The 27,131-nt window shown below is 45.5% G+C and overlaps 1 protein-coding gene across 2 annotated transcripts in view; it reads left to right on the top strand.

Annotated features, from left to right (window-relative positions):
- Positions 1 to 27,131, top strand: part of MXD4 (MAX dimerization protein 4) — a 54,032-nt gene that overhangs the window by 7,412 nt on the left and 19,489 nt on the right. For both annotated transcript variants that reach the window (XM_031942624.1, XM_031942625.1), the window contains exon 3: positions 7,293 to 7,322. In XM_031942624.1, coding sequence (XP_031798484.1) covers positions 7,293 to 7,322 — 30 coding nt within the window. The remainder of the gene's footprint in view (positions 1 to 7,292; positions 7,323 to 27,131) is intronic.

Genomic DNA, 27,131 nt, shown 5'->3' on the forward strand with positions numbered 1-27,131 from the left:
TTTGTGAGCCAAGTCATTTTAACCCACTTGCCTCAGTTTCCTCCTGGAGAAGGAAGTGGCTCATCCCTCCAGTGTCTTTGCCAAGAAAACCCTAAGCGGGGCGTGAGGAGTCTGCTGCTATTGAAACAACTGAACAACCACAGAGGCTAAAGAGGGAAAACCCCGAAGGTGGGCTGGCGGAGTACCTCAGATTCAGGTAAACTGAGGCTGAGGAAGTAAGAAGCTTGGACGGACAGTCAGGAGGCCTGAAGGAGAGGTCTGGTTCTCTCACTGATGTACTGTGTGGCCTTGGACAAGGCACTTCCTGGGCTTGGGCACAAGGGATTTTCATGCATGTTCAAGGCCCAGTACTTTTTCAAATGCTAAGATTTACAGCCGGAAGAAACCTTTGCATATCTGAAAAATTTTTATGTTTTCCTCATTCCCTGGGTGCAAATGTTCAAAGAACCAAGACGGTGAGGGCCTCGAGTTTATTCCATGTGAAGTTCTGTGGGAGGAACTGGGAAGAGACAAGTGAGTGGGGGATGTGAGGGCCGTCTCCTTTTTGAAGGGCTATGGTCAGGAAAGAGGGATTTTCCTGTTTGGCTCTGAAGGGCAGAGATAGGAGAGTGGAAGGTAAACTGAGTCTTTGTATGGGGCAAAAGCTGAGCTGTCCAAAGGTAGACTCAGTTGTCTTGAGGGAGTTAAAAGATTCCTTCTCATTGAAAGCCTTTAAGCAAATTTTTACACAGCTATTTTTAGGTGTTATAGAGGATGGATTTGTAGGTGTGGGTTTTTGTTTGTCTTTTATTCTCAAAGAGGACCATGACCTCAGGGAGGGGATGCCATGATATGCAAGTGAATGGGATGGAAGTGAGGGAGACCTGTGCAAGTCACCTGCCTCACTTTCCCCTCCAGAGCCATCTGGATCCAGCGGCCAGATAGAGATTAGGATGAGTAGAGATGTTCCTGAATACTGATCCCCTGTATTTGAAGTGATTCCACTGAAGGGGGAGACCTTGGCCTTTTTTAAATTCTCAAATATGAGTGGGAGTGAGTGGCTGGTTCCTTTTCAAAACTGAGATTCTATGATTTTATAAAAAGGAAACTGAGGTCCAAAGGAACTTAGTTCAGATCACATGGGTAGCAAATGATAAAGACAATCCTTGAACTCAGGTCTACTGACCTCAGTAGATTTTATTATTGTTTTACTTTCCAGCTTCTTAAACTGTGGTCTGCAATGCCATATGGGGTCTTAACTGAATAAAACTTGCAAATTTATTTTCAGTAAATGTTTGATTTGTATATCTGTTTTATATACCTGTATAACCAGGGTGATGCAGAATTTTCTCATGTGAAAAGAGGTCAATGGTAGAAAAAATTTAAGAAGCCCTATACTTTGCTGGGGTGTTTCCTTACTGAGTGAGGCTGTAAGTGAAAAGTGCTTTGGGGTTTCTGGATGAGCTTTGGAGTATCAAGGTAAAACAGTTTTCCCCTCCTGATCCCATGGTTAGATTTCTCAATTGTATCTGTGTCCTGTGTTACTGAACTTTGGAAGGACCAAGGGATAGTCAGAAATGCCAGGAGCCTGGGGGCCTTGGGTTTGAGTCATGGATTTGCTACTTTCCTATACCAGGCCTAAGTCTCCTCACTTTAACAATGAGGGTTTTGGGCCTAGAACTTGCCTGACCTAAAAACCATGTGCCTGGGATCAGCTGTGAGCCTCTGTTGGCAGAGGAGAGAGGCACTCAGGAAGTGGGAACAGGGAGCACTATTGATCATTTCAGAGAGGCTGACTAAGAGAGACCTTAGAATATAAAACTATTGGAACTGAAGGAGTTCTTGAAGGCTGCCTCATCCAATCATTTTATTTTGCAAATGGGAAAACTGAGGCAGAGGGAGGGGAAGTAACTTATTCAAGAGCAAAGTATTCATTCAGAGCTGGGATTTGAATCCAGGACTCTGCCTGCCATATAGCTTTCCCCCAACCTTTTCCCACAATGCCATGATTTGTCAGAGCTGGAACTGTAAAGGATGTCTGAGTGTTTGGTAGCTGCAGTTTTGTGAGCTCTGAAAATTTATGGTGATGCGGCTCTATCCAGAAGCAGCATGGTACAGAGTGGCGAGGGTCTTAGATTTGGAACCAGGAGACATCTAAGCTCTGAGTAGCTCAGAGGAACTTAGATTGAGACTGAGATTTTCAAGAGCATCTCATTTTCCAGAATAGGAAAATGAGGCCAGAGGGACTGGGTAATATTTTTTTTCTAAAGTCACATGGGAAGAAAGTGGAAAATCAAGGTATTTGAACCTAGGCTCTGACACTCCAAATCCATCACTTTCCCCATTTTTCACAGTGCCTTCCTGGTAGTTTCCTCTGAACCACTGAGCCTCAGTTTCCCCATCTGTAAAATGGAGAGCATGCTATTGATGGCAGCTTTTATGTGCTCTAGAAATCTGAGTTGTGGCTGTTTGCTCACATTGGGGAAAGAGGTAGGTAAGGTAGCAAGGAATCGAGGTAAGTCATTTCTCAAGAGATGGAAATTGAATGAGTTCTGGTAAACAGGGCTCCCTGCAGCTGGGAGATAACTGTAGTGGTCAGTTCTATTTCCGGGCCCACGTCATGATGACTATAAACCCCCTCCCCCTCCTTTAAGTTTCTGTTTTCTAAGCCAAGGGGAGGAGAGAAAGCATGGAGGAGGACGGCCCCTGGTGGATGCTGCTCAACCTGTGCAGCCTGCTGGAAAGAGCAGGAAGGCAGGGGGGGGGGGCTATTCTCCCCAGTGAAGCGGGGTGGGGGGTAGAGGGGGGTGCCCTCATACAGGCAGGGACCAGACACAGCAATGGGCGGGGAGCCATGTGGCAGGACTGGCCTGAAAGGGATTCTTCTTCTTCATAACAACAGCAACAATAATAAATTGGAATAATGATTATATTCCTATTATGTTATTTTACTTATTATTATTATAGTAACCATATAGTTCCTACAATATGCCAGACTCTGTTCTGAGCCAAGTGTCACCTCATTTGACCCTCACAACCACCCTGGGAGGTGGGTGCTATGATCCTTATTTTATAGGTGAGGAAACTGAAGCAAACAGGTTTTAGTGGCTCAGTGGTTAAATAGCGAGGAAATGTCTCAGGCTCCAGGGCTTGAGCTCCAGGTCTGGTGCTCTGTCCACTGAGCCATCTGGCTGCCTCCCAGAATGTCACAATGGGAAGGGCCATCTGGGATGGGTGGCCAGATCATCTGGGCCAACCTCTGACTTTGTGGCCAAGGACACTGGGGCCCAGACAAAGGGAAGTCTCCCCACTCCCAAGTCCAACAAGCCTCCTGCTTCCAAGCCTAACTCTCTGTGTCACCACTTGCTTGTGGCTCTTCATGTGGAGAGCCCCATGGCAGAAGGGTCGGACAGGGATCCGTCAAAGCACCTTTGGCAGGGTCAGGCATCAGTCTTGATAGAAAGGCAGCAGATTAGAAGTCCAGGCACGCAGGCTCAAATCCCCATTCTGCCGCTTAGCAGTTGGGTGCCCATTGGGAAGTTAGGTCCTCTTGGGGAGTGGGAACCTTAGTTTTCCCTCCTTTGTACAGTGAGGGTGATGATTCCTACCCTCATTCCTAAGGTCATCCCAGAACCAGATGTGCCTAGTGGTCCTTTGCAGCTCTCAAGTTCCCTGAGTAATACTATCTCCTTTTCTGGTATACTTCTTCAATGAAAAGAAACAACTGTCTGGGACATGTTTGGGGTTGGTTGGGGGACAGCTCATGCAGAGGGAAAGCAGTCAGAATCCATCATTTTAGAATGAGATGTTTTAGGTTGCCAGTCTAGACCCCCAGGAAGGCTAACTGAACAGGCACTTTGTGCTTTGTGAAGGCAGTAAAGTCAGATTAAAATAGGCAGTTTTTCCACAATGCCCCTCTCACTTGCTCTTGACCCATTGAAATTTTCCCTAACCTTCAGGGCCTAGCTCAAGCTTCACCTCCCCCAGGAAGCCTTTCCTGACCCCATCACCTGTGGAGATCTCTCTCACTCTTACTCTCAGAATGCTTTCTATGTGGATTGCTAATTCTATACTGACTGTTTTGGCACCTTGGCTTTTCTCTCCTATCAAATCATGAAGAGAAGGGTAGGGAGGGGCTGGATATTGACACTTCCCATTTCTACAGGACTTTCAGAAGTTGTTATAACAGTAATAAAGATGATAATTTTATTGATTTATTCAGTTTACACTTTCTACCCAACAACATTGTGAGCTAGGGAGTAAAAATTATTTTTGCCCCCATTGACAGATGACAAAATTGAGGGGAAAGGAATATGTTTGTAGTCAGTGGGCAGCAGAGATGGGACTCAGACCTAGGTTTCTGCCTTACATCTCTCTAACCATGAGGCTTAAAGCAAGTCACCAGACACAGGTGCAATAAATACTCATTGGTCAGTTAGTCAAAGAGGTTGCCAAATAAGATAAGGCATGTCCCACACGAAGTAGACTATACTCTTTCCTATCCTCAGATCTTTAAAAACATTTTTTTGATATTTTTTATTTTCACATTCCTTTTATTTACAAATACATCTCTTCCTATCCAGTGAGCCATCCTTTGTGCCAAAAAAAATTTAAATAAATTTTTTAAAATAAAGAATAGTTGGCATTTATATAATATTCAAAGATCTGCAAAGTGATTTACAAATATTTCACTTGATCCTCATGAGGAGATTCTGGCAGGTAGGTGCTATTATTGTGTCCATATCATAGTTGAGGAAACTGAGGAGTCAACAGTGAAACAACTTGCCCAAAATAAGTGAGTGGGGCTGAATTTTAACTCGGGTCTAATTGAGATCAGGTGTATCCTTTGGGCCACCTATGTGCCTGGTGTACCTCTTGAATAAAGAGAGAAAGGCTTAACAAACTTGTCTGATCATGTTTTGTTGAAATTGATATATGACTTGAAGACTAGCTGTTAGTCTTTGCAAGGGACTGCCCTTTGGGTAGTGTAAGATGATCAGAGTTTTTTCCTTTCTTTTTTCTAAGTCCATTCTAAAAAGAAAGGAGGGAATGGATAGAGTATAGGAAATGAGTGGGGTCAACAGCCAAAAATTCTGGTCTCGGGTGTTGAAAGCAGGCACTACCACGTCTGAAAAAACATGGCCCTCTGATAGAGGGTGATGGAACTGGAAGGCCTTCAAGGTTTCTCCCACATCTGATAGTCCATAACTGTGGGATGGAAAATCCTTGAAGAGTGTGTGTTTGGTAGAGCATGGAAAGGAAGCTGTCAGTCTGTGTAGGAGACCAGAAACATGGTCATTCTGATAGAGGGAGGGAACAGAAGCATGAATTGTGAGTCAGGAGGCTGCATGATTTTGGCAAGCTGGCTGGTGCTACTTGGGCCATACCTCCTCTAGCCTCTGTTTCTTTGTTTCTAAATTGCCTTGCCAGCTGCAGAGAATTTTGGTGAAGATCAGATAAAGAATGGGTGGGAAAGCCCCATTTGAAGATCCAGCTGTGGCTACTATTCCTAATAGTCACCTCCTCTGCTGTTGGTTCAGGCTTTCCTTAGGCCTTGGGAGGGAGGGAGGGAGGGAGGGAGGGAAGGAAGGAAAGGGAGAAGAGGACACAGCTGGCTCCCTTTGGGAGTTGTGTGCCTGAAAGACAAAGTTTCTCTTGCACACACAGCCCTGAGTTAACACTTCAGAGCCACAGGAAGCCGAAAAAGGGAGAAATCTCTCCCTAGGAAGGCTTCCTAGAGGAAACAGGACTGAGCTGAGCCCTGAAGGCCAGGACAGCCTCAGAGGCGGGGAGAAGAATGGGCATTTCAGGAGGGAGAATAGTGAAAGAAGCAGTGGGTGTAGGGCAAGAGGAGACACCTTGGGGATGGGAGTGGGAGGGTGTATGGTAGGGAACTTTTAGGGGGGAAAGAAAGGTGATGGCCACATTATGAAAGACCGTGAAGCAGGCCCAAGAGTTTGTGTTTGGGTGGGAAGGAGCAATAAACATTTAATATGCACCTGTTGTATGCACAGTACAGTATCAGGACTGCTGCTCCTATTCTCAGGGAGTTTCAATTTACTTGGAGGATTAGACGGGTGCAAACAGAAATCTTGTTATTGTCAAAACTGTGAGAGAAAAGTGTCAGAAATATGAAACGGTGTTGGGAACGGTCCTCCCAGTACAGAGCAGGGGTCAGTCATGGAAGGTGAAGCCTGGAGCAAAGCGGCCTTATGGATTCATGAACCTTACTGCTGTACAGACCGGCTCAAGGGGACCTCCAGATTGTCCTCTTCCTGCGGCAGGGCAGAGGGGGGTCCAGACAGGGTGACACAGCAAACGCTGACCCCTACTTAGTAGAGGGTTCAGAGCCACACAAGACCCTGGAGAGGCAGGCTGTCTGTTTTATAGGTGAGGGAACTGAGACCTAGAGGCAAATGATTGCTCAAAGTCCCACAAGTAGTAAGTATAAGGGATTATTAATGTTCATAGTATAATTCAATTATAGTTGCATATGTTATGATATAATATTTTATTATTAATAGTCCTATTGCCATAGCATTCTGAGGTTTTCAGACAACAGCAAACAGTTGAATAAGTGTCTGTTCTGTGCCAAGATCTATGCTAGGCACTGGGATACAAACGTTCCAAATAAACCAGACCCTGCCCTCAACAAAGGCATAACATGATCATGGGCTTGTAGGCCCAGGCAGGGGGGTGTGGGGGAAGGGTGAGGGGGGTAGGGAAGGTCCCAGAAGCCATCTGATCTAATCCCATTGTTTTACGGATGGGAAAACCAAGACCCAGTACTGAGGCTCACACAGGCAGTGAGGGACAAAAATGTGATTTGAACCCAGGTCTTTTGACCTCGGTGCTGGTATTCTTTTGACTCATCAGCCTTGTGAAGGAAAACAGTCTTAAGTATTATTATCACCATTTTAAAGTTGAGGAAACTGAGTCTTAGCAGACAGAAGGGACTTCTCCAAAGTCCCCTCACTAGCCAGTAAGTCTCAGCTGGGATCGGAGCCCAGCTCCTGCTCTCGTCTCTGCTACTACGTGGCACTTGTGGGATTCTGAGATGCCTTCGAGACGCCCTCCTTGCCAACGTCAAGACAGAGCTCTGTTTGAAAGCTGGTCTCAGACTGGCTTCCGGCGTCTCCCCTTCTCAGCTCCCTTCCCAGTGCTCTCGAGTGGGGAGGCTCTGGAGAGGGCAGCTGGGCCACCCTGAGCCTGCCCAGGACTGCCTCCCTGACAAGCCAGGACAGATCGGTTTTGTTCACAATTATTCATTGAATTGGGGGACTTACTTCTGTTTCTTGTTTTTCTCTGGACAGGTCTTCGCACAACGAGCTAGAAAAGCATAGGTAAGTGCCCCAAAGATTATTTGTTATTATTATTAATTATTATTGTGTCATGCTATAGAATGGCTTTGCACACCCAGATTTCTGTCTGTCCATCTGTTCCCATGTCAGGTTAGAGGAGAACCCATAGTTGGCTCAGTTGAGCCATCTGAATTCCTTCCTTTCTGCTTCTGGGCTAACTTGAAACAAATCTGTCCTCTGATTTTTCTCCTTATGCTGAGTCTAGGCAGAGCTCCTTTCCCCCATCTTCCACCCCTCCCTCAGCTACTGCTGCTTTTTTTTTTTTCAGGTTGTTTCTGTATAAATGTTTGTGGGGAAGTAGAAGCTTTTGGGGAGGGGTGGGATGGTAAAGGGACTGCTTACACTAGAGAATTGTCAGTGGGGGGATCAGTTGGATCTCACCAAAGAAGCCGCTGCTGGGATTGGCTCATTGATTATCTAGGGGAAGTCTGGATTTTTTGGGATCTCATGGGGGAGATGCAACTTCTGTGTAGAGAGGAGTGTAGAGCCCACTTGGTTGGGCTGAGCTGGAGCCATAGAGTCAACAGTAACTCAAGTGTGAACCAAATTTTTCATGGCCACAAATGAATTTACCAAACAGAGGCTGCATTTCTAGGCTTGCCGAGACCCTCTCGGTGGGACCTCGACCCTGCCAAGTCTCTACTAAACTGGAAAGGCTTCAAGAAGTTAATTAAAAAACATCTATTAAGTATCTTCTGTGAGCCAGACATGTGTTAAGACCTGGAGGTATAAAGATAGAAATACTACAGTTCTTGACTTCAGGAGTTTCCATTCTTTTAAGAGAGGTAACATGTTATCTATCCAAGATGGGGATTTGTTTTTATTTGAGCACATCTGTGGTTTTCTCAGCATAAAGAGAGCCATCCTAGGAGGAACCAAAGGAGACACCTCTGTGCAGGTTAAAGGTCTGGACAGCTACCTGGCCACACTGAGAGAGGTTCAAGAACTAGCCTAGGGACACAGAGGCAGTAGGTGTCAGAAATGGGGATCTGACTAAAGGTCTTTCTGATTCTCACTGAACTCAGTCCTATGCCACACCACACTGCCTTCCACTTATATGAAAAAAATAAGCAATTTTGGGAGGGAGGCACCCTCAGCTGGAGGGATCAGGAAATGCTTTCCATAGGAAGGAGGATTTGGCCTGAGCTTTGAAGGAAACTGGGATTCTAAGAGACAGCTGTGACTGGATGAGTTATGGTCTGGGGCCATAAGTATAACTCAGTTTTCTATGTTATGTTCATCTTTAACAGATGAGGAAACTGAGTCCCTGAGAATTTAAATACCTTTCCCCCTTATATGTAGCTTATAAGTACAAGTGCTAGAAATTGAGCTCAGGAAAGCCACCTGACTCCCAACACTAAATTCTGCTTTTATTGTCTCAGATCACAGGGTTTAGCAATGGCTTGGGATCTCAAGATCATTCATTTCAGTCTCTCATTTTAGAGATGGAGAAACTGAGGCTTTTACAGATTTTTGCCAAAGGTCAAAGGCTGAAAGGTACCCATATCTCTGATTTACAGAGAGGCAATGCCCTTTCTATTATACCACAGCGCCAGACTGTGTATTTTGATGAAAAACTAGATTAACCAGGTGCACATTTATGCAAAACGGATTTGAACATTTGTTCATGAAACCCTCTGCTGATGTTTAGAGGATAAGACAGAGCTTTATGCTTTGACTCACATGAGAAAAATCATGAATCTCTAAGTAATTTACAAAGGGATTTCCCACCAACAGCCCTATGAAGTTGCACAAGTATTACCTACATTTTCAGATGAAAAAATAGGCTCGAAAGTTAAACGGCTTTCCCAAGGTGTCAGCAGATGTCTTAGAGCCGGCACAGACCCTAAATCTCAGCCATGATACCTGGTTGAGAGACACTACTGCCTATCAGTTGGTTAGTACCCACAATAGGATGGATATGGGTTAATGAGAGTATATTGACCACCTCCCTTGTCTTCTTCACTGAGTTTTTCTTTAGTCTAATCACATAGTACTTGAGATATGCTAAAAATCCCATATCCTTTGCTTGGTAGCCATATTTCCCCCACCTGTGAAGTTGATTTTCTTGAACCCGTGTAAGATTTTACATAGACTCTTTGTTCCTAGCTTCTCACTGATGAGCTCGGCCAGGCCTTTTTGAATCCCAACTTTGTCATTTGACTGTGGTGTAGCCCATTTTTAGAGTTCTGCGTCATCTCTGCTTTTTTCTATGTCATTGATAAAGACATCAAGCAGCAGCAGAGCAATCACAGGTCTCAGGAGCACTTTGCTAACAACTTCCTTTGGGGATGACATTGAATCACCAGTGATGGCTTGGGAGATGGGTCATTGAACCTTTGCTCAAACCCACCAGCCCACTTCTCTCCTTCCAAAAGGATGGCACAAGTTCTGTCAAAAGCTCTGCTCAGGTTGAAGTAAAAGCATACCTGTGGAATTCCTTTGATCTGCCATGCTCATGATGCTGGCAGAAAAGGGAAGTCTGGTCCTCCTGGCAGGGTCTGTGTTCAACGAGCTCTACCAACCTTCCTCCCTCCCTCCCTTTTTTTAAGTCACCACTATTACTTCTAGATACTTATTGTTTCTTATGTAATAGATTTTAGAGTTTTGCCAGGAATTGGCCCCTAGTTTGCAGAGTCCAGACTCTCTTCCTCCTTTCTTCATTTTTTTTCCCTCATGAAAAAGAAATAACCTGATTCCTTCCAGTTCTGAGATTCTTCTCTTTTCCTCCTCCCCCAACTGTATTGAGAAATGACTAGACCTTTACTCTCTAGGCTTCCCACATTTTCCATAATGTTGTACTTATTTGTGCTCTTCCCTTATTCCCTCTTTCCAGCTCAATAAGATCAGGGACCTCATCTTAGTCATAGAAGCCTAAGGGCTAGATCTGGAAGGGGTCTTAGGGACCATCTGGCTAGTGCTACTAGTAGCAAAAGTGGCCTGCAAATACAGGTTTTCTGATATGGGTCAAACAGAAAACACAGGCCCTGTACAAAGAAGAAGAATGCCCAGTAAAATCTGGAAATAGGAAATGAGAGCGTAATACATCAACACCCTGACATTCTGTGTATGAGCTCCTGAGAGAGGTTCTTGGTGGGGGGTGAGAAGGGAGAGATTGCCACGGGATGGATTTCAATGGAACATAGGGGAAAAACTTGATAATCTTTAGCTGTATGTGGAATGAGCCCCTTGACTATATTTTTGTTCATTTGTTTGTAGGCAATTGAATTTATGTAATTTGTCCAGTGTCCTACAGCTAGTAAATATGAGGCCAGATTTGAACTTGGTTCTTCCTGACTGCAGTGCCAGTGTTCTATCCACTGCACTACCAAGCTGCCCCATAATGAGCCACGTTGGTAAACCAGGTGTGGCTTTCCCATTGATGGAGGTATCTAAGTGGAGCCTAGAGGCTTGTTGTAGCAGGAACTCTGTCCAGGTAAGGCAGGATTATTAGGTACCAGCCACTGAGGTGCCCTCCAGTTTAGAGCATCTGTGCTCCTGTTGTTTTTATTCCCTTTCTAGGAAGCAAAGGAAACTTCACATAACTCAGAATAGGAAAATAAACCAAATGTATAAAGTGGAAATGATTTTGCTTTTGATATTGAGCATCCCTCTCATGCATTTAAAAAAGCTACAGAAATTAAATTATTTATAACTTGCCCAGAAATCAAACTTTTATATAATGTGAGGTTCTCCTCTGCTGGGTAGCACTTTTTTAATCATGAAGGGTGGGGAGGAAGGAGAAGATTTGGGATGATAGACATGAAAGATGTCCTGCCTCTTTGTGGTGGATAAATGCTGCCTTGAAGAGAAGCAGTGAGTATTACTCAGACCATAAGAGCCAGCAGACTTTGCTTTGCCACTGACATACTCTGTGACCTCAGGAAGAGTATCATCCCTCTTCTCATCCTCAGTTTCTACATGTGTCAAATGGTGACAATCCTATTTATTTCCCCTTCTGTGTTAAGGGCCAGGAATTGAACTAGCTGATCTCAGAGGGCTTGTTTCACCCCCTACTGCTAGCTACGATGCTCTAAGAATCTGTAAAATAAGAATGAATTGAGAAGGGGCCCTCTGGGAGATCGAACGGGATACAACCTGTGTAGGATAAGGCAGGTACATGTTGTATCCTGTAATAGCAAGAAGAATGATGGGCTGGAACCATAGTTTTCAGTTAGAATCCTGGCTCTGCCCCTTCTTTACTGAGGAACCCTGGCCAGACCTCCCCCTTCTGAGCTCTAGTGACCTCTTATAAAATAAGAGGAAAATCTGAGACTGCTTCTTACAGGGACTATCAGAGAAAACAGAAAGCATTCCAGAAAGGTAAGTTCTTATTGTTAGTGTTTCATAGGGGAAAGATCACTGGATTCCCATTCCAGCTCTGTGGCTCACTAGCTGTGTGACCTTGAGTCTCAGTTTCCTCCTCAGGAAGATGAAGGGTTTGGATTAGATTGGAGTTCCTGATCTCTTTTGACAGTCTGGTCAAGCCAGGACCCCTTTACAGAACCATGTTGTGCGAGGTAAAATCCAAAGGATTATAGTGGGATCCAGTTATATTGAGACAGAATAAGTAAATTACAGGTTAAGAACCTCTGGAGCAGATCATTTCTGGGATCTCTTTTACCTCTGGATCTTGTGAAATGATGATGATGATGGGGATGGTGGTGATTGATAAGAGAAAGTATGTCCATTTCTCCAGCCACCTCTTGTGGTCTGTACATCATATGTTTTTTCTCCTTGGAGGCATACTGTTCTCACCTGGATACATAAAGCAGCTACCATTCTTTCCCCACAGGTGTTCAGTAAATGTCTGGGGTCACAGAGACAGCCAGCCAGTCTGCCTAGCCTTCCTGGTCATTTCAGGCCCTAGGTAGGGCTAGAACACATAGTTCTGCAGTTTGTATTTCCTGGAAGGGGAGTCTCCCAAGGGAGGCCCTTGTATAGAGAGCCCAAGCTGGGGACAGAAGGTTCAGAACAGTGGGCCACCTGGGGAGTGGCTAGATATTCCTGTAGGGCTCCAAGTTCCCTGCCCCCCCTATAGCTGATGTCTCACAGACCTTGCATTTCTGCCAGGATCACATTTCCTAAGGGAGAGTTCCCATCTACTGTCTCCTCCAATCCTTACACTATCTGAGGAGGCTGAGAGGGCAGGAAATGAGCCCCATGCAGGGCTCAGAGTTCATAATGGGAGTTAGATACTGAGCCAGGACTCTGATAAGAATGTCCATTCCCCTAGCACCTTGAGGTTACCTAAGCCTTTTCCTCAAAACAACACTGATGTAGGTCATGCAGGTACTCTAGACCCATTTAAAAGGAGGAGTCTGAACCTTAGAACAGGTGAGCTTTGTTCCTGTGGGCCCAGCTCTGCCCTTATCTTTTTTTTTGGGGGGGGGCAAAGCTCACATCATGGGAGAGGAGAGCGATTGAAAGACCCTCAGTAGACATTCGAGCTGGAGATGACCTTGGCATTGGAGCCCAGATGCAGAACTCCACTTGGGTTGAGGATCTTTCTGGATAATAAGTGCCTAGGGTCTGGGGGCTATGGGCTATAGGAGCTCAGCAGAGGAGCAGAGCCCGTTACAGACTCCAAGAATAGGGGGGACTTCTACAGGAAGGGTTCTGGTGCAAACCAAAGCAGGGGGCATTCATCTTTCATAGCAGACCCTCTAGAATGCACCCAGCCTTCTACAGCACCCAGAGGCCTCCTGGGGTGGGGGTGACAATAAGGAAAGCATTTGAGTGTTGCAGGAGCTCTGAGCCCCACTAAGCCTTGATGTACTAAGAAATTCTGCTCACTTCAGCAAGCCTTATATTAAGTGCCTACTGTGTGCTAGATACTGAGCTCAGGAAGACAAAAAGGAAACCTGCCTCTTCCCTTAAAGAGGAAGTACGTACAAAGTGATCCCCCAGGGAAGTTGGCTGATCCTTGGGAGAGGAGAAAAGGCCTTTGGTAGTAGGGGCAGGGGACACTCGAGCTGTGTGTGGAGAGAGAGCTCGGGCTGGAGGCAGACTGCCTGGATTTGAGTCCTGGCATGGTTCCTTCCTAGTTCTGTGACCTTGGGCAGGTGACATGGTTCCTCTGAGCGTCAGGTCCCTTTAGCTCTAAGCTCTCCCATTTACAGCCGCGTGAGTCACCCAGGCAGCTTCACTCTGCCGGCAGCTGGTGTGTGCTGACCTAGCCTAGGGGCTTAGGGGGAGGGTTTCCCTATGAAAGCCAGCTGGACATCCATGAAGAGGACAGGACAGTTCTGCCCTCCTCTTCCTCATTATCTTCCCCCGTTTAGCTGTCCATTCCTCTCGGGTGTCTGCTCAAAGACACATTTATGCATGACTGTGCCCACCTCCCAGCATGGGCAAGTAAGTAAGGTGTATCTTCCTAGTCCTTGTGAGTGGGAGATTGAGGTTGGGGATCTGTGAGGTCCCTTTCAAAATTATGATTCTGTCCTCTTGGAAGGAGCTGTTCCCATGAGCCAAGAGTCTCAGCTTTTACAGAGTTTAGAGCTGCAGAAACCAGAACCCAGAAAAGGCAGTTTATCCAGGCGATAAGTGAGAAAGACCCAGGACTTAAAATGAGGGCCCAATGTGTGTGAGCTGAGAGTCTTTTCATGCCATCCCCCTGCCACTTCCCACCAGACTGTAACTGGGTGCTCAAGTCAGAGTATAAAATGTCACAACTTTAGAACCAGAGGCTCCTTGGATTGCAGAAAATCAGAACTGGAGAGATCTTACGGCAGAATGTCAGAGCTAGACACTTAGAACCCAGAATATCAGAGCTAGAGATGCTTAGAACACAGAATATTAGAACTGGTGGGATCTTAGAACATAGAGTTTGAGCCAGAGGCTTCTCAGATCACAGAAAATCAGGACTGGAGGGACCTTAATGAAGAGTGTCAGAGCTGGAGATGCTTAGAACCTAGGATGCCAGTGAGAGAGAGACACTTAGAACACAGAAAATCAGAACTAGAAGAATCTTAGAATACAGCACATCAGAGCCAGAGGCTACTTAGAACACAGGATGTCAGACCTGGAAGGAATTTTAGAACATAAGAGTGTCAGAGACAGAGACTCCTTAGAATATAGAATATCACTGGAGGGATCTTAGAACAAAATGTCAGAGTCAAAGGCTCCTTAGAACATAGAACATCAGAGCCAGAGACTCCTTAGAACACAGAATATCAGAACCAAAGGGATCTTAGAATGTAGAACTTCACAACTGGAGTTACCTCAGAACACAGAATGTTGGACCTGGGAAGGATCTTAGATAATTGGATATCAGGACTGGAGATAACCTTAGAACACAATTTCAGACCTGGAAGGGAACTTGGAAGCTGTCTACCCCAACTCCCTCATCCTACAAAGCAACTTGAACTACAGTGAAAGGAGGTGACTTGCTTGAAGACAAATTAGTGACAGAATTTGACTTGCAGTTTCCTGTCTACTTAGATTCTTTCTACTATATTGAGTGGCCGGAGCAAGATAGTCATTTCCAATAATACTTTTGATCCTCGAGTGAGCCCATCTAATCTTCTGTGTCTTGCTTTGAAAACTGCATCCTTTCCCCAAAAGCTCCACCCTTTGTTCCTCCTCCCATTATTCTTTCCTCCCTCCCTTGGCTCCCTTGCCACGTGATGTACACTGGGAAATGTCTTTTGCCTCTCAAGTTATTTCCTTAAATTGTTGGTGTTCTGGCCTTGACCTCCACCCAGTCCTAGAGAATGGCTTGTGTGAGGCTTGTCACTGAGTCCTAGAGCCCTTCTCCTTGGCTTTTTTTCTGCCAAGCAGGCTGATTGAATTTTGAGAAAGTGAGCTCTTGAGTCCCCTCAACAGCCTACCCTTAGCTGTGCTACAACAGAAAAAGCAGAACCAGAGGAAGTGCTCCATCCAAAGGAAAGGAGAATTTCTGCCCTTAAGTCATGATTCTTCTCAAATCTTGGGTTTTGAGAGACTGACCAGGAGGCAGGAGTTTGAATGATTTATTCCCAGGTCACTGTGGTCAGAACATTTTGTTGTGGGAAGACTTGAGTTTGAGTCCTGTGTCTGAGTTTGCTGTCGATAAAATGGGCATAATGATATAGCTCTGTATTATCTGCTTCACAGACTGGTTATGAGAAAAGTCCTCCATAAACTTTAAAACAGTAGAGAAATGGGAACCAGTAGTAGTCATAGTACTAATCAATAGTAGTTAATAAGTTGCTTGGGCAAGGCCCTTTACCTCTTGGGGTCCTCTGTCATAATTTGTGACTTACAACATCCATTTCTGAAGTAAGAGTTAGGGCACAGTGAATTGTAAGCTTTTAGAAGCCATTGTGGTCCTCACAGGGCTTTGTGACTTCTACAACCATTGCCTCTTTCCTTGGAGAAATCCAGCCTCCCTTTATCTGCTTCCTCTGCCTGCTGAAGGCTGAGTCTGTTTAGGATTTCCTTATATTGATTGTCAGAACTGCAAAGGCCTTTGGGTAGGAAAGGACCAGGACCATGAATCTCCTTTTAAAACCTCCCTGGCAAGATGAGGTAAAGCCATCCAGCCTGCTGCTTGAGACTGCCAGAGGCAAGGAGCTGTTTATCTCCATTAAATGATGAAAGTTGGAACTGATATTCATTCAGCCAATTGGCAGACATTTATTAAGCACCAACCATGTGCCGGACGCTGACATTCAGTGCCATAAAAAAACTTACCCTTTAATAATTTCATAGCTCTCATTTTTTCTGGCTTTTAATGTTTACAAAATACTTTCCCACCAACAATTCTGAAAGGCAAACGATGGTAAGGATTATCATTCTCATTTTATAGCTAAGGAAATAAAAACTCTGAGGAGTTTCTAAATTATGCTTAATATAAACACCCTCCCACCTAACCATGTCAAAAGAAAAGAAAATGAAAAAGTGACCAGAATACGATGCTTGGATAGCTCCTCAAATTTGGGCCCACATCTTTTTTGTTTGTTTGTTTTCTAGCAGTTACTTATCTCTGTCTGAAATAGGGTTCTGGGGAAGCTTGAGGAGTGGGGACTGGGTTGAGTGAAGCTGAAATCAAGGAGGTAAGCCTGGGAAACAGCACCTGAGAGGGACAGCGAATGAAGGCTAAAGAGATGTTGACAAAAAAAAAAAAAAAAAAAAAAAAGAATAACTCAGTTTTCTCCTATTTTAAGGTTTATGAAGTACTCCCTTAACTATCCTGTGATATAGGGTATATATATTTTCATCCCCATTTTATAGATGAAGAAACTGAGGTTCAGAAAGCTGAGGTTATTTGCTAAGAATATGCCCTTAGCATGTGTCCCCAGGTCTAGAATGCTTGCCTTTAAATGAAACCTTCCTTGATTCCCCTTGGTTGGTGAGACCTTCTGTCTGACCAATCCCTCAGTGTTGCAGGCATTGTGTAATGGTCATGTGGTTATCTCTGCCTTTTCCCCTGGAGCTCAGTCTAGCTGGGGAATAAGGGACTTGATCCAGATCTTGTCTTTTCTTCAGGGTCTAGCAGTGCTCTGCACACAGTAGATGCTTTTAAATATGCATTAGCTTGCATTGAATGGAACATGCCAAGTATAATTGTGTAATGGGGAAAACCCTGCAGTGGGAGCTTGGGAACTGTGATTTGAGCCTTGATGCTGCTGTTTGCATGACTTTGCTGAGAGAGCCTCAGCTCCTTAAGCTTCTATGCATAAAATCTCCTTGGGGACCTTGGGTCATCTAGTCCAACCTGTTGGTCCTGTCTCTCCTGCATGACTTCTCCTTGGCTTGCATGTGGTTCTTTGCTTCTTGCTAGGGATATAACTTTGGCCATGATCTCTTGGGCTTCAGTTTTCTCATCCTGAGATGAGGAGTTTGGACTACATCCCCAGAGGTGCCTTTCTGTTTAAAGACTTAATTTTAAATGTAGTCCCCCGAGATGCCTTTCTGTTTAAAATCAAGTCTTCTGATCATGAATTACTTATCTGTTTTTGAAACACTCCCAGCGCCCTGCTTACATTGGAAAAACTATTGCACTGGTTTGAAGTTCCCAAATAGGGAACCTGAAAGGACCCCAGGGCTTGAGACCTGGGCAGATCATGATGTTTTGCTCATAATTCCCCCCCCCTTTTTTAATCATAAAATCCTATGATAGAGATAGCACAAGTGTTATTATGATGAGGATTTTGTAGATGAGGAACATGAGACTCAGTGAGATGAATTGACGTAGCGGAGCCCAGGAATTGAACCCCCAGATCTTTTCTGACTCTCAAGTACAAAGCTCTGTCTACTCTGTGAGCAGGATTCAGGAAACTTATTGTGTGAGTTTCCCCTGATCCAAAAGTCCTGGGACCCTATGCCCGTGTGAAAGGGACAGGTATTCCTATTGCATAAAGTCTGAGTCTTTCATCATGTGCTTTTCTGTCCTTGGGCACTGAGCTCTTCCTAGGCTAAAAGTTTGAGCACTGGGGGAGAACTTGGCTACTGCAAATCATGAAGAGTGTCTGCTACTGTGAGAAAAGGTTGCCATCTGTTTTGGTGGAGAGAGTGTCCGTATTGATCAAATTAGAGAGCAGAGCTCAGAGCAGTGGGTAAAAGTCTTAGTGAGTTTAAGTAAAAAGCTTCCTTACCATCAAAGGTGTCCAGAAATACAATAGACTACCTCTTGAGATAGTGAATCCCCCATCATTGGTGGAGGCTGGATAATGATGAGTAAGGAAGGTCAGAGAGATTCCTGTTCAAAGATAGAGATTGAACTAGATGCCCTTAGAGATCTCCAGTGAGTCTTTTAAATATTGAAGGAAAGAGAGAAGGATTCTGAGTCCTTTCTCTCTCTAGCTCTTCAAGTCCAGAAAGTGGTGGTGATTCCTACATTGATCAGGCAGTTACTCAGTGTCACTACAGTGGGCTTCTGAGGAGGGGACAGTAGGGGAAGATTAAATGCTTCCTTTCTCAGGAGGCTTGGATTCTAGAACAGAGGCTGATGACAGAATCTCCTAAATTTAGTGCCTCCCTGTTCTTTTTCCCAAAAGAAGTCCTTGCCAATCCTTGCCCTGGAAGCTGCTGATGGACCAGCCCCAGGAAGTAAACAGATCAGGCCTGCATTTCCTAAGTCGAGTACACAGTGTTACAGTTTCCCAGGGCCTGCATGGCTGAGATGCAAGTGCCCAAAACCGCTTTGTCATTAGGTAGTAGACAAAGTGCTTCCAGAAACCACCGAGATAAGAAAAATTGATTTGAATTCTCTCTGAAAGCCATGGTGAGCTGGGAGAAAGCACCCTGTACTTTCTCCGTTGTCCTGGGCAACTTAGCAACCCAGCATTTGTTCCCTGAGACCAGTGTGGTTTGGGGAAGCAGCCAAGTTGGAAGCCAAGAAGACTCTCATTTGAATCCTGACTTTGCCAGTTGCCAGTTGTGTGACCTTGAGTAAGCCCTATTTCCCCTCTGTGACTTGGTTTCCAGATCTCTGAAATGGGGAGAAATCACCTGAACCCTGTGCCTCATGGGGATATTAGGCAGGGAAAAGAATTTTGTCAATCTGGAAGTCAAGAAAGAGATGCAATGGTTTGTGGTGACTAATAGGAGTCACATAAATTGGGTTCAGGAGGAGAGAGTGGCAAGCTGAAATAAAGAGTGAGAACTCTCTGGCACAGTCACCCAGGCTCTGCCACCTTCTGCATCCCTGGCTACAGGCTTCGGTGGCAAGAAGTCACATGCAGCCCAATTTCTGTCACCTCCTTTGTTTCTTTCCCAGAGCCCCAGATCCACAGTCAGGAGATAGCTGGGTGATTTTGAACATCTTGTCACTGCTCTGGGCTTCAGATTCCTCATCTGTAAAATGGGGGCATTGGCCTGAGTGGCTTCCAAGCCCCCTTCCTCTCAGGTGGCCAGGCTGCAGTTGGCTTCCCATCCCCAGATCATCTGAGGTGGTGGGCGGCCTGCTCCTGTTGTGCGTTCTGTCTCGATTGCCCATGATCATGGGAAACAATTCCTGTGCTCTCCCAGGCACAGTGATATCATTGTTTCAGGGTTGGCTCTTCTATGGATGTTTCTTTCCCCTTTTCCGTGGTAGCCAGTCTTTTCAGCAGCAAGGACCCAGGTATAGCTTGCTCCCTCTAGGGTCAGTGAAAGGGTATTTTAGAAATGGGGATTCTGGAGGAGAGGGAAAAATGCTGGACTTGGAACTGAGAAACTTGGGTTCAAATCCTGGTTCTAACTTTTAATTAATTGTGTAATCTTGAGTAAGTTACTTAATTTCTCTTCTTCTCTCTTCTCTCTCTTCTCTTCTCTTTTCTCTAGTCTGGGAGTAATGATACTTGACCTACCACTTCATAGGGTTGTAATGAAGAATTTGGAACTATAAAGTACTTTTAAAAATGTGAACTATTTTTATTGTTTTTTTGTTATAGTGAAGACTAGGCAGATTGGCAAACCAAGAAAAAAAGTGCTAGCAGAGAAGATATTGAAGACAAAGGAAACGAGAGACAATTGATGGACCAAGGGGCAACATAGGCCTGACCACTCTTTTAAACTCCAGACTCTTTTGTGGCATTGAAATCTCTTCTCAGCCTGGCTCTAACCAATCTTTCTAGTCTGGTACATGTTAGTTTCCTTTCTGTTTTAGCCAAATTGGCTTCTTTTTAGTTATTCACATTTGAAAATTCCATTTCCTTCTCCCCTGCTTTTGTCCTAGCTGTACCTCCTGCCTGAAGTGTATTCCTTCTTCATTCCTGTTTCTTAGAATTCTTATTTCTCAGGTACCTCCTACATGAGGCCTTTTGAGATTTTCCTCTCCCAGCTGCTAGTGCCCTGCTTACTCTAAAATCATTTTATAGTCATTATAAAAATATAAGGATATGTGTATACATTGTCTCTCCTTAGGAAAATGTAAGCTTTTTGAAGGAAGGAACTTGTTTAATTTTTGGTGCTTAATAAATGCATCTTGGTGGATTGGGTGAAAGATAGCTCCCTCAGGTTCTGAGACTTCATTTGTGTCACTTTATCACCTGTGCATGGCATGTAGTCAATGCTTAATTCAATATTTTAGTTGGATTGAGTTGAATTAGGGACTTTGTGAGATAAAAGGTACAAGTGGGAAGATTAGCCTTGGCAAGGAAGAGGGCCTTCAATTTGAGACCCCGAGGAAAGAGAAGATAGATGAGACCACAAGAGGCTTTGCAGGATGGAGGAAGACCTGAGAAAATTCCCATCAGGAGGCTTTTACTTCCCAACATCACAGAACACTAGAATTAGGACAACTTCAGAAGTTGTCTCTGCCTCATCCAAAATATCTCTTGGACATAGAAGGTGAGATCATCCATCTGCTGAGAGAGGGGAGAGGATGGAGAACAGAGGAGACACTATTTACAGATGAAGAGTTAAGCTTCAGGATGTGTATCAGAGAGGGATGGAGGCAGGGGATCCTTGGGTCCTTGGTCTAGGTCATTTTAGCCAACCTTTCCATTTGACAGATGAGGAGCTAGAGGCCCAGAGTGGTGAAATGATAGGGCTGGAGTTTGAACCCAGATTCTTTGACTCCAGAGCCAAGGCTCTTATACTAAGTAAGAAGGGTGGTGTGTTTGCAGCAGGTCCGGGTCAGCACGATTTTGTGACTTTGGGTGTCAGTGAGATTGAGGTTGAGTTGTGACCTTCGGGTTGGTCTGGCAGCCTGTCTGTGGAGGCTAGAGGAAGGTGTAGCCTCATATCCTATTACTGCTGACTGATCTTGGGTGGGGGCTGCCAGCAGGGACCACTCAGGCAGAAGACTTGGACCTCCCTTGGAAGGTAACAGCAGAACTCTGGAGAAATGACTTCTGGGAGCTGACTGGTCCTGGGTAACAAAAGGGAGAAATTTGTGGTGCACTAGAAGCGTGTGCGTGTTTGTGAGATACTGTGTTTCATTTATATCAGTTAATAGAATACTGTAGAAAAGGCCAATAACATTTATTTTAAATGCTGCTAATGACATTAATCACTTGAGAACAGAACCCCTAGTATCAAGCATGGGGCTTTGAACATCCAGGAATATAACAAATGTGTGTCTCCCCCAGGGGAGGGCCTAGGGGTGAGGGAAGGTGAGTTGCGGTTCTCCAAGGGTACCCTGGGTTTTAAAGCAAACGAATGACTGACTTCTAGGGGGTGGCGGGATCTCAGAGCTCAATCACTGTGTATGTAGTCCTAGAGCAGCCTCTCGGAAAGGGAAACCAGCACATTGTGTTTGAGGCTGCAGGATATGACTGATTGCTAGGCAGGGAAGTCAGGAAGACCTGAATGCAGATTCTGCCTCAGTGACTTGTGGCTCAGGGCTAGTCTATGAATTTTGGATTTCTTATTCTTTTTCTATCCTACCTCATCACGGTCTCCTTTGTCCATCATACTTGACTAAGTAAGAGTGGATTGTCCCCACTTTGGGAGTATGGTTTAGGTAGTTTCAAAATAAAACTTTACATACCCAGAGCTCTAGCACTAGGGCAGCCCTTAATGTTTGTTGAAGGAATAGTTGGATGCATGGATGGAGAAAGGAGGAAGAACATTCTGGTGGGGAGGAGATGTTGAGGAGGCTGCCCTGAGGTTGTCATTTCTCTAGTTTCAGAGCCTCTGACTCTGCCTGGAGAGGTTAGAGCTGTTAGGAAGGGTTTGGCCAGTTCTCAGCAGGCATTGTTGGAGGCTTCCCCAGAGTCTGTGGTACAGCAGGTGCTCCCAGGATCTCTCTGCGGCCATTCCTTAGGTCCTTCCTCCTCCCTGGGGCCAGAAGAAATCCCAGCCTGATGGCAGATCCTGTAGTCTGGGAAGGACAGAAAGAATGCTCCAAACTTGCTCCATCTTCAGGCTTGAATTTTCATTGAAGCTTCCACTTTCCATCACCCCTCTCCATACCCCCTTCCCAGTCCAGAAGCTTTAGGGATTGATGGTGTTACAAACACTCTGTGGAGCATGCTGGCTGAGAGGGCTCTCATATTTATTATCTAGCTTCCTTTCCAAAGTAACCCTGGGAGATAGTTGAACATTCAAAATGTTGTTAGCACCCTCTTTTAGGTCAGGACACTTATCCAAGATGACCTAGGTGTTAAGGAGGAACTGGGACTTTAAATACCCACACATCAATCACGTGGAGGAAGGACTCCGTGTTCTCCAAATGAAAACTAGTCCCTCTTTTCTTGGTGTTCCTAGAGGATGAATGCATCAGGCATGTTTGTGAGTGGGGGACAGGGTGGGTGGAGAGGCAGGGAGGTCACCTGATGAGCTAAAACCTAGGCTATGATGGGAGTAATATGAGAGAATGCTAGAAAGTTTGCTCCATGCTGGATTGTGGAAGGCTTTGAATTCCGGGTGGATGAGCTTGAACTTGACTTGGAAGGCAGTGGCCAGCAGGGCATAGTGGATAGCACACTGGACTCAGTCTCTGGCCCCTTCCCCCCTCACCCCCCCCCACTCCCCACCCCCGTCTGCCTTCCCCTTTGGACCACGTGGTCCATAGAGAAACTCTATCCATTCCTGCTGTTTTGTCAAGTTAGAGATACATGCACCAAGAGTCTGCCTTTATACACCGATAAGGGGGAAATATTTGGTTCATTACTGGGCTTCAGAGCCCGCCTGACGTATGATCTGGGCAGTGCCCCACTCCCGGGCACCGCAGCTTTGGGCTGGGCAAGAAAGTCTCGGAGGCACGGAGCCAGAGGGAGCTAGGTTACTTGGGGAGCCAGGACTGCAGGAGAGGCTCTGACGTGGCTGGGTTGCTGATGATGTTGAAGAGCAAAACTGCAGGTAAGCTGCAGGATTAGATGGCGGGCACAGTCTTGTCTGTTCAGTCTACCAGGACGCACTGTTTGTCTCTCTGTTCCCCTAAGGTCCTGGACCACAGGCTGAAGTTTTAAATTCTAGCTCCTGAGGGAGCAAACCTTTAGAGGATTGTGTCCCTAACTCTTTCCTTCCTTTTCCATTACACTTTGTATCTAATCTCCATTGAGGTGTTAATGGCCCCAAACTATACCTTAATTGAGGCGTTCCTCCTCTTGGGAATGAGCATTCTTATGGGAAAAACTAAAAAACCTTCAAAAGTTCTGGAGGAATCAAACTCTATCTAGAAAGAGAACTATGGGCATTGTGGTGGATGGGGGCACTTGGTCAGGGAAAGCAGGACTCCTGCATATCCTGCCTACTAGATAGGACCATGTCTGGGCATAGGAGCACTTGGTTGCAGACATGGCTCGCCTTCCAGGGAGGGAAGGGTCTCCTCCTTGTTAAGGGTCTTTGTGTAGCACACAGCTGCCACACAGCTAACATCTCTGCACCTGTGCTTTTGCTTTCACGGCCTTCTCCAGATTCCCTTGGCAAGCTTTGTTAGCTCTTAAGTTTGAGATTCATTGAATGTAAGAATAATTGAATTTAAAAAATTATAGAATCCTAGAGTTCCAAAGTCTCAAGTTGTGGAACTTCCTTAGATTCCTAAAATTTGGACTCTCAGAGCTAGCCAAGACCATGAAGAGCACCTGGTTCACCTGATGCATACTTTCAAGAGGAGGAAACGGCTCTAGTGGAGCAGGAATGACTCACTGGAGATCATTATGCAAACTAGCAGCCAATCTGGGGCTTGCACCCTGTCTCCTAAGCCTGAGTCAGTTCCCCTTCTCTTTTCTTGTGTTGCTTTTGGACTCCAATGAGGACATTGCCCAAAGAGTGGCTTAGGATCTGGGGATCCTTGGCATCTAGCACAAGGCTTTGCCCATAGCGAGTGCTTGGTGAATGCCAATGGAATTGAAATTGGGATGGTGGAAATGGGAGACTTGATAAAGGCACCTAAATAAGCATAGTTTGTGAGCTTCTTGAGGACAGATTCTCCAGTTTTTGTCTTTCTGCTCTCAGGGCCAGGTGCACAGCATGCACTTAAAACACTTGTTAAATTGAATTGGAAACACTGGTAACTGCTAAGCCTCTGTTGACTTCAGGGAAGTGAAGAACAAAGCACTTCTGAGACCTGAGGGTCAAAGACATTCCTGGGGAATGGAAATGGAAAAAGAGCTGAAGGAGTTGTCCAAGTGGGGAAAGTCTGCCTAGCTGGCCCAGTATCTGGAGGTTTATCACTTCTACTTCCACTCAGTAAAACCCAGTTATTTCCCTCATTTCCAGGATCAAATATGCAATCTTCTATCAGACATTCAAGGCCTTTTATTAACCCAGGTCCCCTCCTACTCTTTCACTCCAACTCGTCTGTGATCTGAGCTTTTTCCTGTTCTCACAAGACATTCCATCTCCCAACAGCCTCATTGTCACTAGCTATCCCCCATGCTGGGAATTCTGTCCCTCGTCACTTTCACTTCCTGGCTCCCCGGCTTCCTTCAAGTCTCAGCTAAAATCCCTCTTTTACAAGATTTTCCTGTTTTCCTGTTATACTTAATGCTGGTTTGAAGACATAGACCAAGGGTCCTCAAACTTTTTAAATAGGGGGCCAGTTCACTGTCCCTCAGACTGTTGGAGAGTCATACTATAATTAAAACAAAAACTTTGTTTTCTGGGCCTTTAAATAAAGAAACTTCATAGCCCTGAGTGAGGGGGATAAATGTCCTCAGCTGTTGCATCTGGCCGCGGGCGTAGTTTGAGGACCCCTGGGGGTAGACAAATCTATCTGGCTCTCAGATCAGCCAAGAATAGGTCCAAGCCCAAGACTGGCTTGCTCAGTGTGTTGTGATGGCTCAGAGCGAGTGTAAATAACAATTATTTCTGTTCTGGCCTGGAACTCTGAGGGTCTTCCCCCCACCCCGAGTGATTCTTCTGTGAAGGCAAAGTAGACCATCTTTTACCTCAGTTCTTACCTAGCCTTTACCTACTGGCTGGGTATTGCATCAGACAAACCAGAACCTGGGAAAGGTCAAGGTCTCCCCCTGCATGGGGACATTCTTCAGTCTTGTGACCTCTGGGTCCGACCACTGGACCCTCATGCTCTAGGGGAGAGACGGGCTGATGACCTTGTTCAGCCCTCCCTCACTTAAATCCAATTCACTTACAAGTCAAGGAATCCCCTCCTGATGTCATTGGTTGTCTCCCAGAGTGAAAGGAACAGAACAAGAGCCAACAAGGAAGCTGGTACCTTCCCTCCGCAGCGAATTTCCAGCTTGCCCCGGGTACAGCTTGTGTACACACAGTTGTTTGCGTGTTGTCTCCCCCACTGGATTGGGAGCTCCTCGAGGGCAGAGCTGTTTTTTGCCCTTCTTTGTATCTCTGGCACTTAGCACAATGTTTGGCACACAACAGACTCTTAATAAAGACTTGACTGTCCTGGCAAATTCCAGAAAGCAACTCTTAGTCTCTGACTTCCTGTGGTCAACCCACGGTCCATCCTGGCTCTGACATTCGATGTGATTTGTTCTAGAGGCCCTTCCATTTCTGACATTCTTTGCTCTCTTGTAGCGCTCCATACCCTGTGTTCTTCAGGCCTTCCCTGCTCTGTAATTCTGTACTGAGCAAAGCCTGTAGCTGCTACCCAGAGAGCTTTGGAGAATTGACAGGGATACCTTCTAGTGCTGGGGACCCCAGGAAATCACAAAAACCTAACCTGAACCACGCTTTAATCCTGTTGTCAATTCTGCACTGTTTTGCCCTTGGTTCAGCTGTGCTTTAGACATTATCTGGCCCAGCCTTCTGTCTGCAGGCAGGTTAAGAGGCATTATCTCCATTTTACAGATGAACTCAGAAAATTTAAGTCCTTGAGCCAAAGTAAAACAAATCTACAGTAATTGAGTGGCCACTAGAACCCCAGTGTCCTGGCTCTCGGGTTACAATCTTTTTGCTAGACCGGGGTTTCTTGAGCTAAATAAATTCCATTCTTCTTTCCCTTCACAGCCCCTCCCCACTCTGCTGCCACTCTTCCAGTCTGTGAGGGTCCCTTGCTGCACATAGGCTGAGACATAGAATCTACTAATGGTCTCTATTTAAAACCCTTCTAGGACCTCCAGGGCTTGTATAATACCAGCATTAGTCTTCAAAAGCCCAGGGTCACCTATGCACCATGAGGGCAGGGACAGCCTTCATGAAAGGAGACAGGACCCCAAGATCTAAAACAAGGACATGAGTTTTCTTCTCTTTCCTCTCTGCTGTCTTTTCTCTCCCCCTCTTTCCCTCTTTCTCTCTCCTTATTTCCTTTCTTCTCTCTTTCCTTTTTCTCTTTTCTTCCCTTCTCCTTCCCTCTCTCTCTTTGTTCCTCTCTCTGTCTCTCTTTGTCTCTCACAAATTGATGAGGCCATGCTATAGTCATGTAATTGCTACCTGTTCCCTGTGCTTTGTGAAAGAAAGGGACCAAGAGTTGGCCAGGGTTACCTTACTTTGATTCTTCGAGGTTGGCTTCTTATCTCCCTGTTATTTTCTGTCTTTCTGGGCCTGGGAGTCACCTGGGAGCCTTTCATGCCCCCTCTCCAGGCATGGTGAGAAGTTTGCAGTGTTGCCATTATTGCTCTCTGCTCATGCTTAACCAGTAGGATAGCCTGTATATCCAGTGTGCTTGGGGTGGGGGTGGAAGGCATGGTGATTGCCACTGACGGTCCCCATGGAGGATTGGGGAAGCAGGGAGGCAAGGAAGTCTTGCCTAAATTACTGCCTGAGATTGTACATGTAGGAGAGCCAGTTTTTTTCCTGCTCCAAGAAGGCTGCAGATTGCTGATTTTTTTGTTTGTTTGTTTTCTGCACATAGAAGGCATTTCACAGGTAGTGGTGGTGGTTGTATCTCATTTGACCCACGAATCCCATTAGCATTTGACCTTTTTAGAGAAAACACAGTATATTGGAAAGAGTTGGTTAGAAGACCTGGATTTGAATCCCTGACTGCAACTTACTATAATACTTTGGTTACTT

This window comes from Sarcophilus harrisii, chromosome 6, assembly GCF_902635505.1.
Source record: "Sarcophilus harrisii chromosome 6, mSarHar1.11, whole genome shotgun sequence".
Taxonomy (NCBI): domain Eukaryota; kingdom Metazoa; phylum Chordata; class Mammalia; order Dasyuromorphia; family Dasyuridae; genus Sarcophilus; species Sarcophilus harrisii.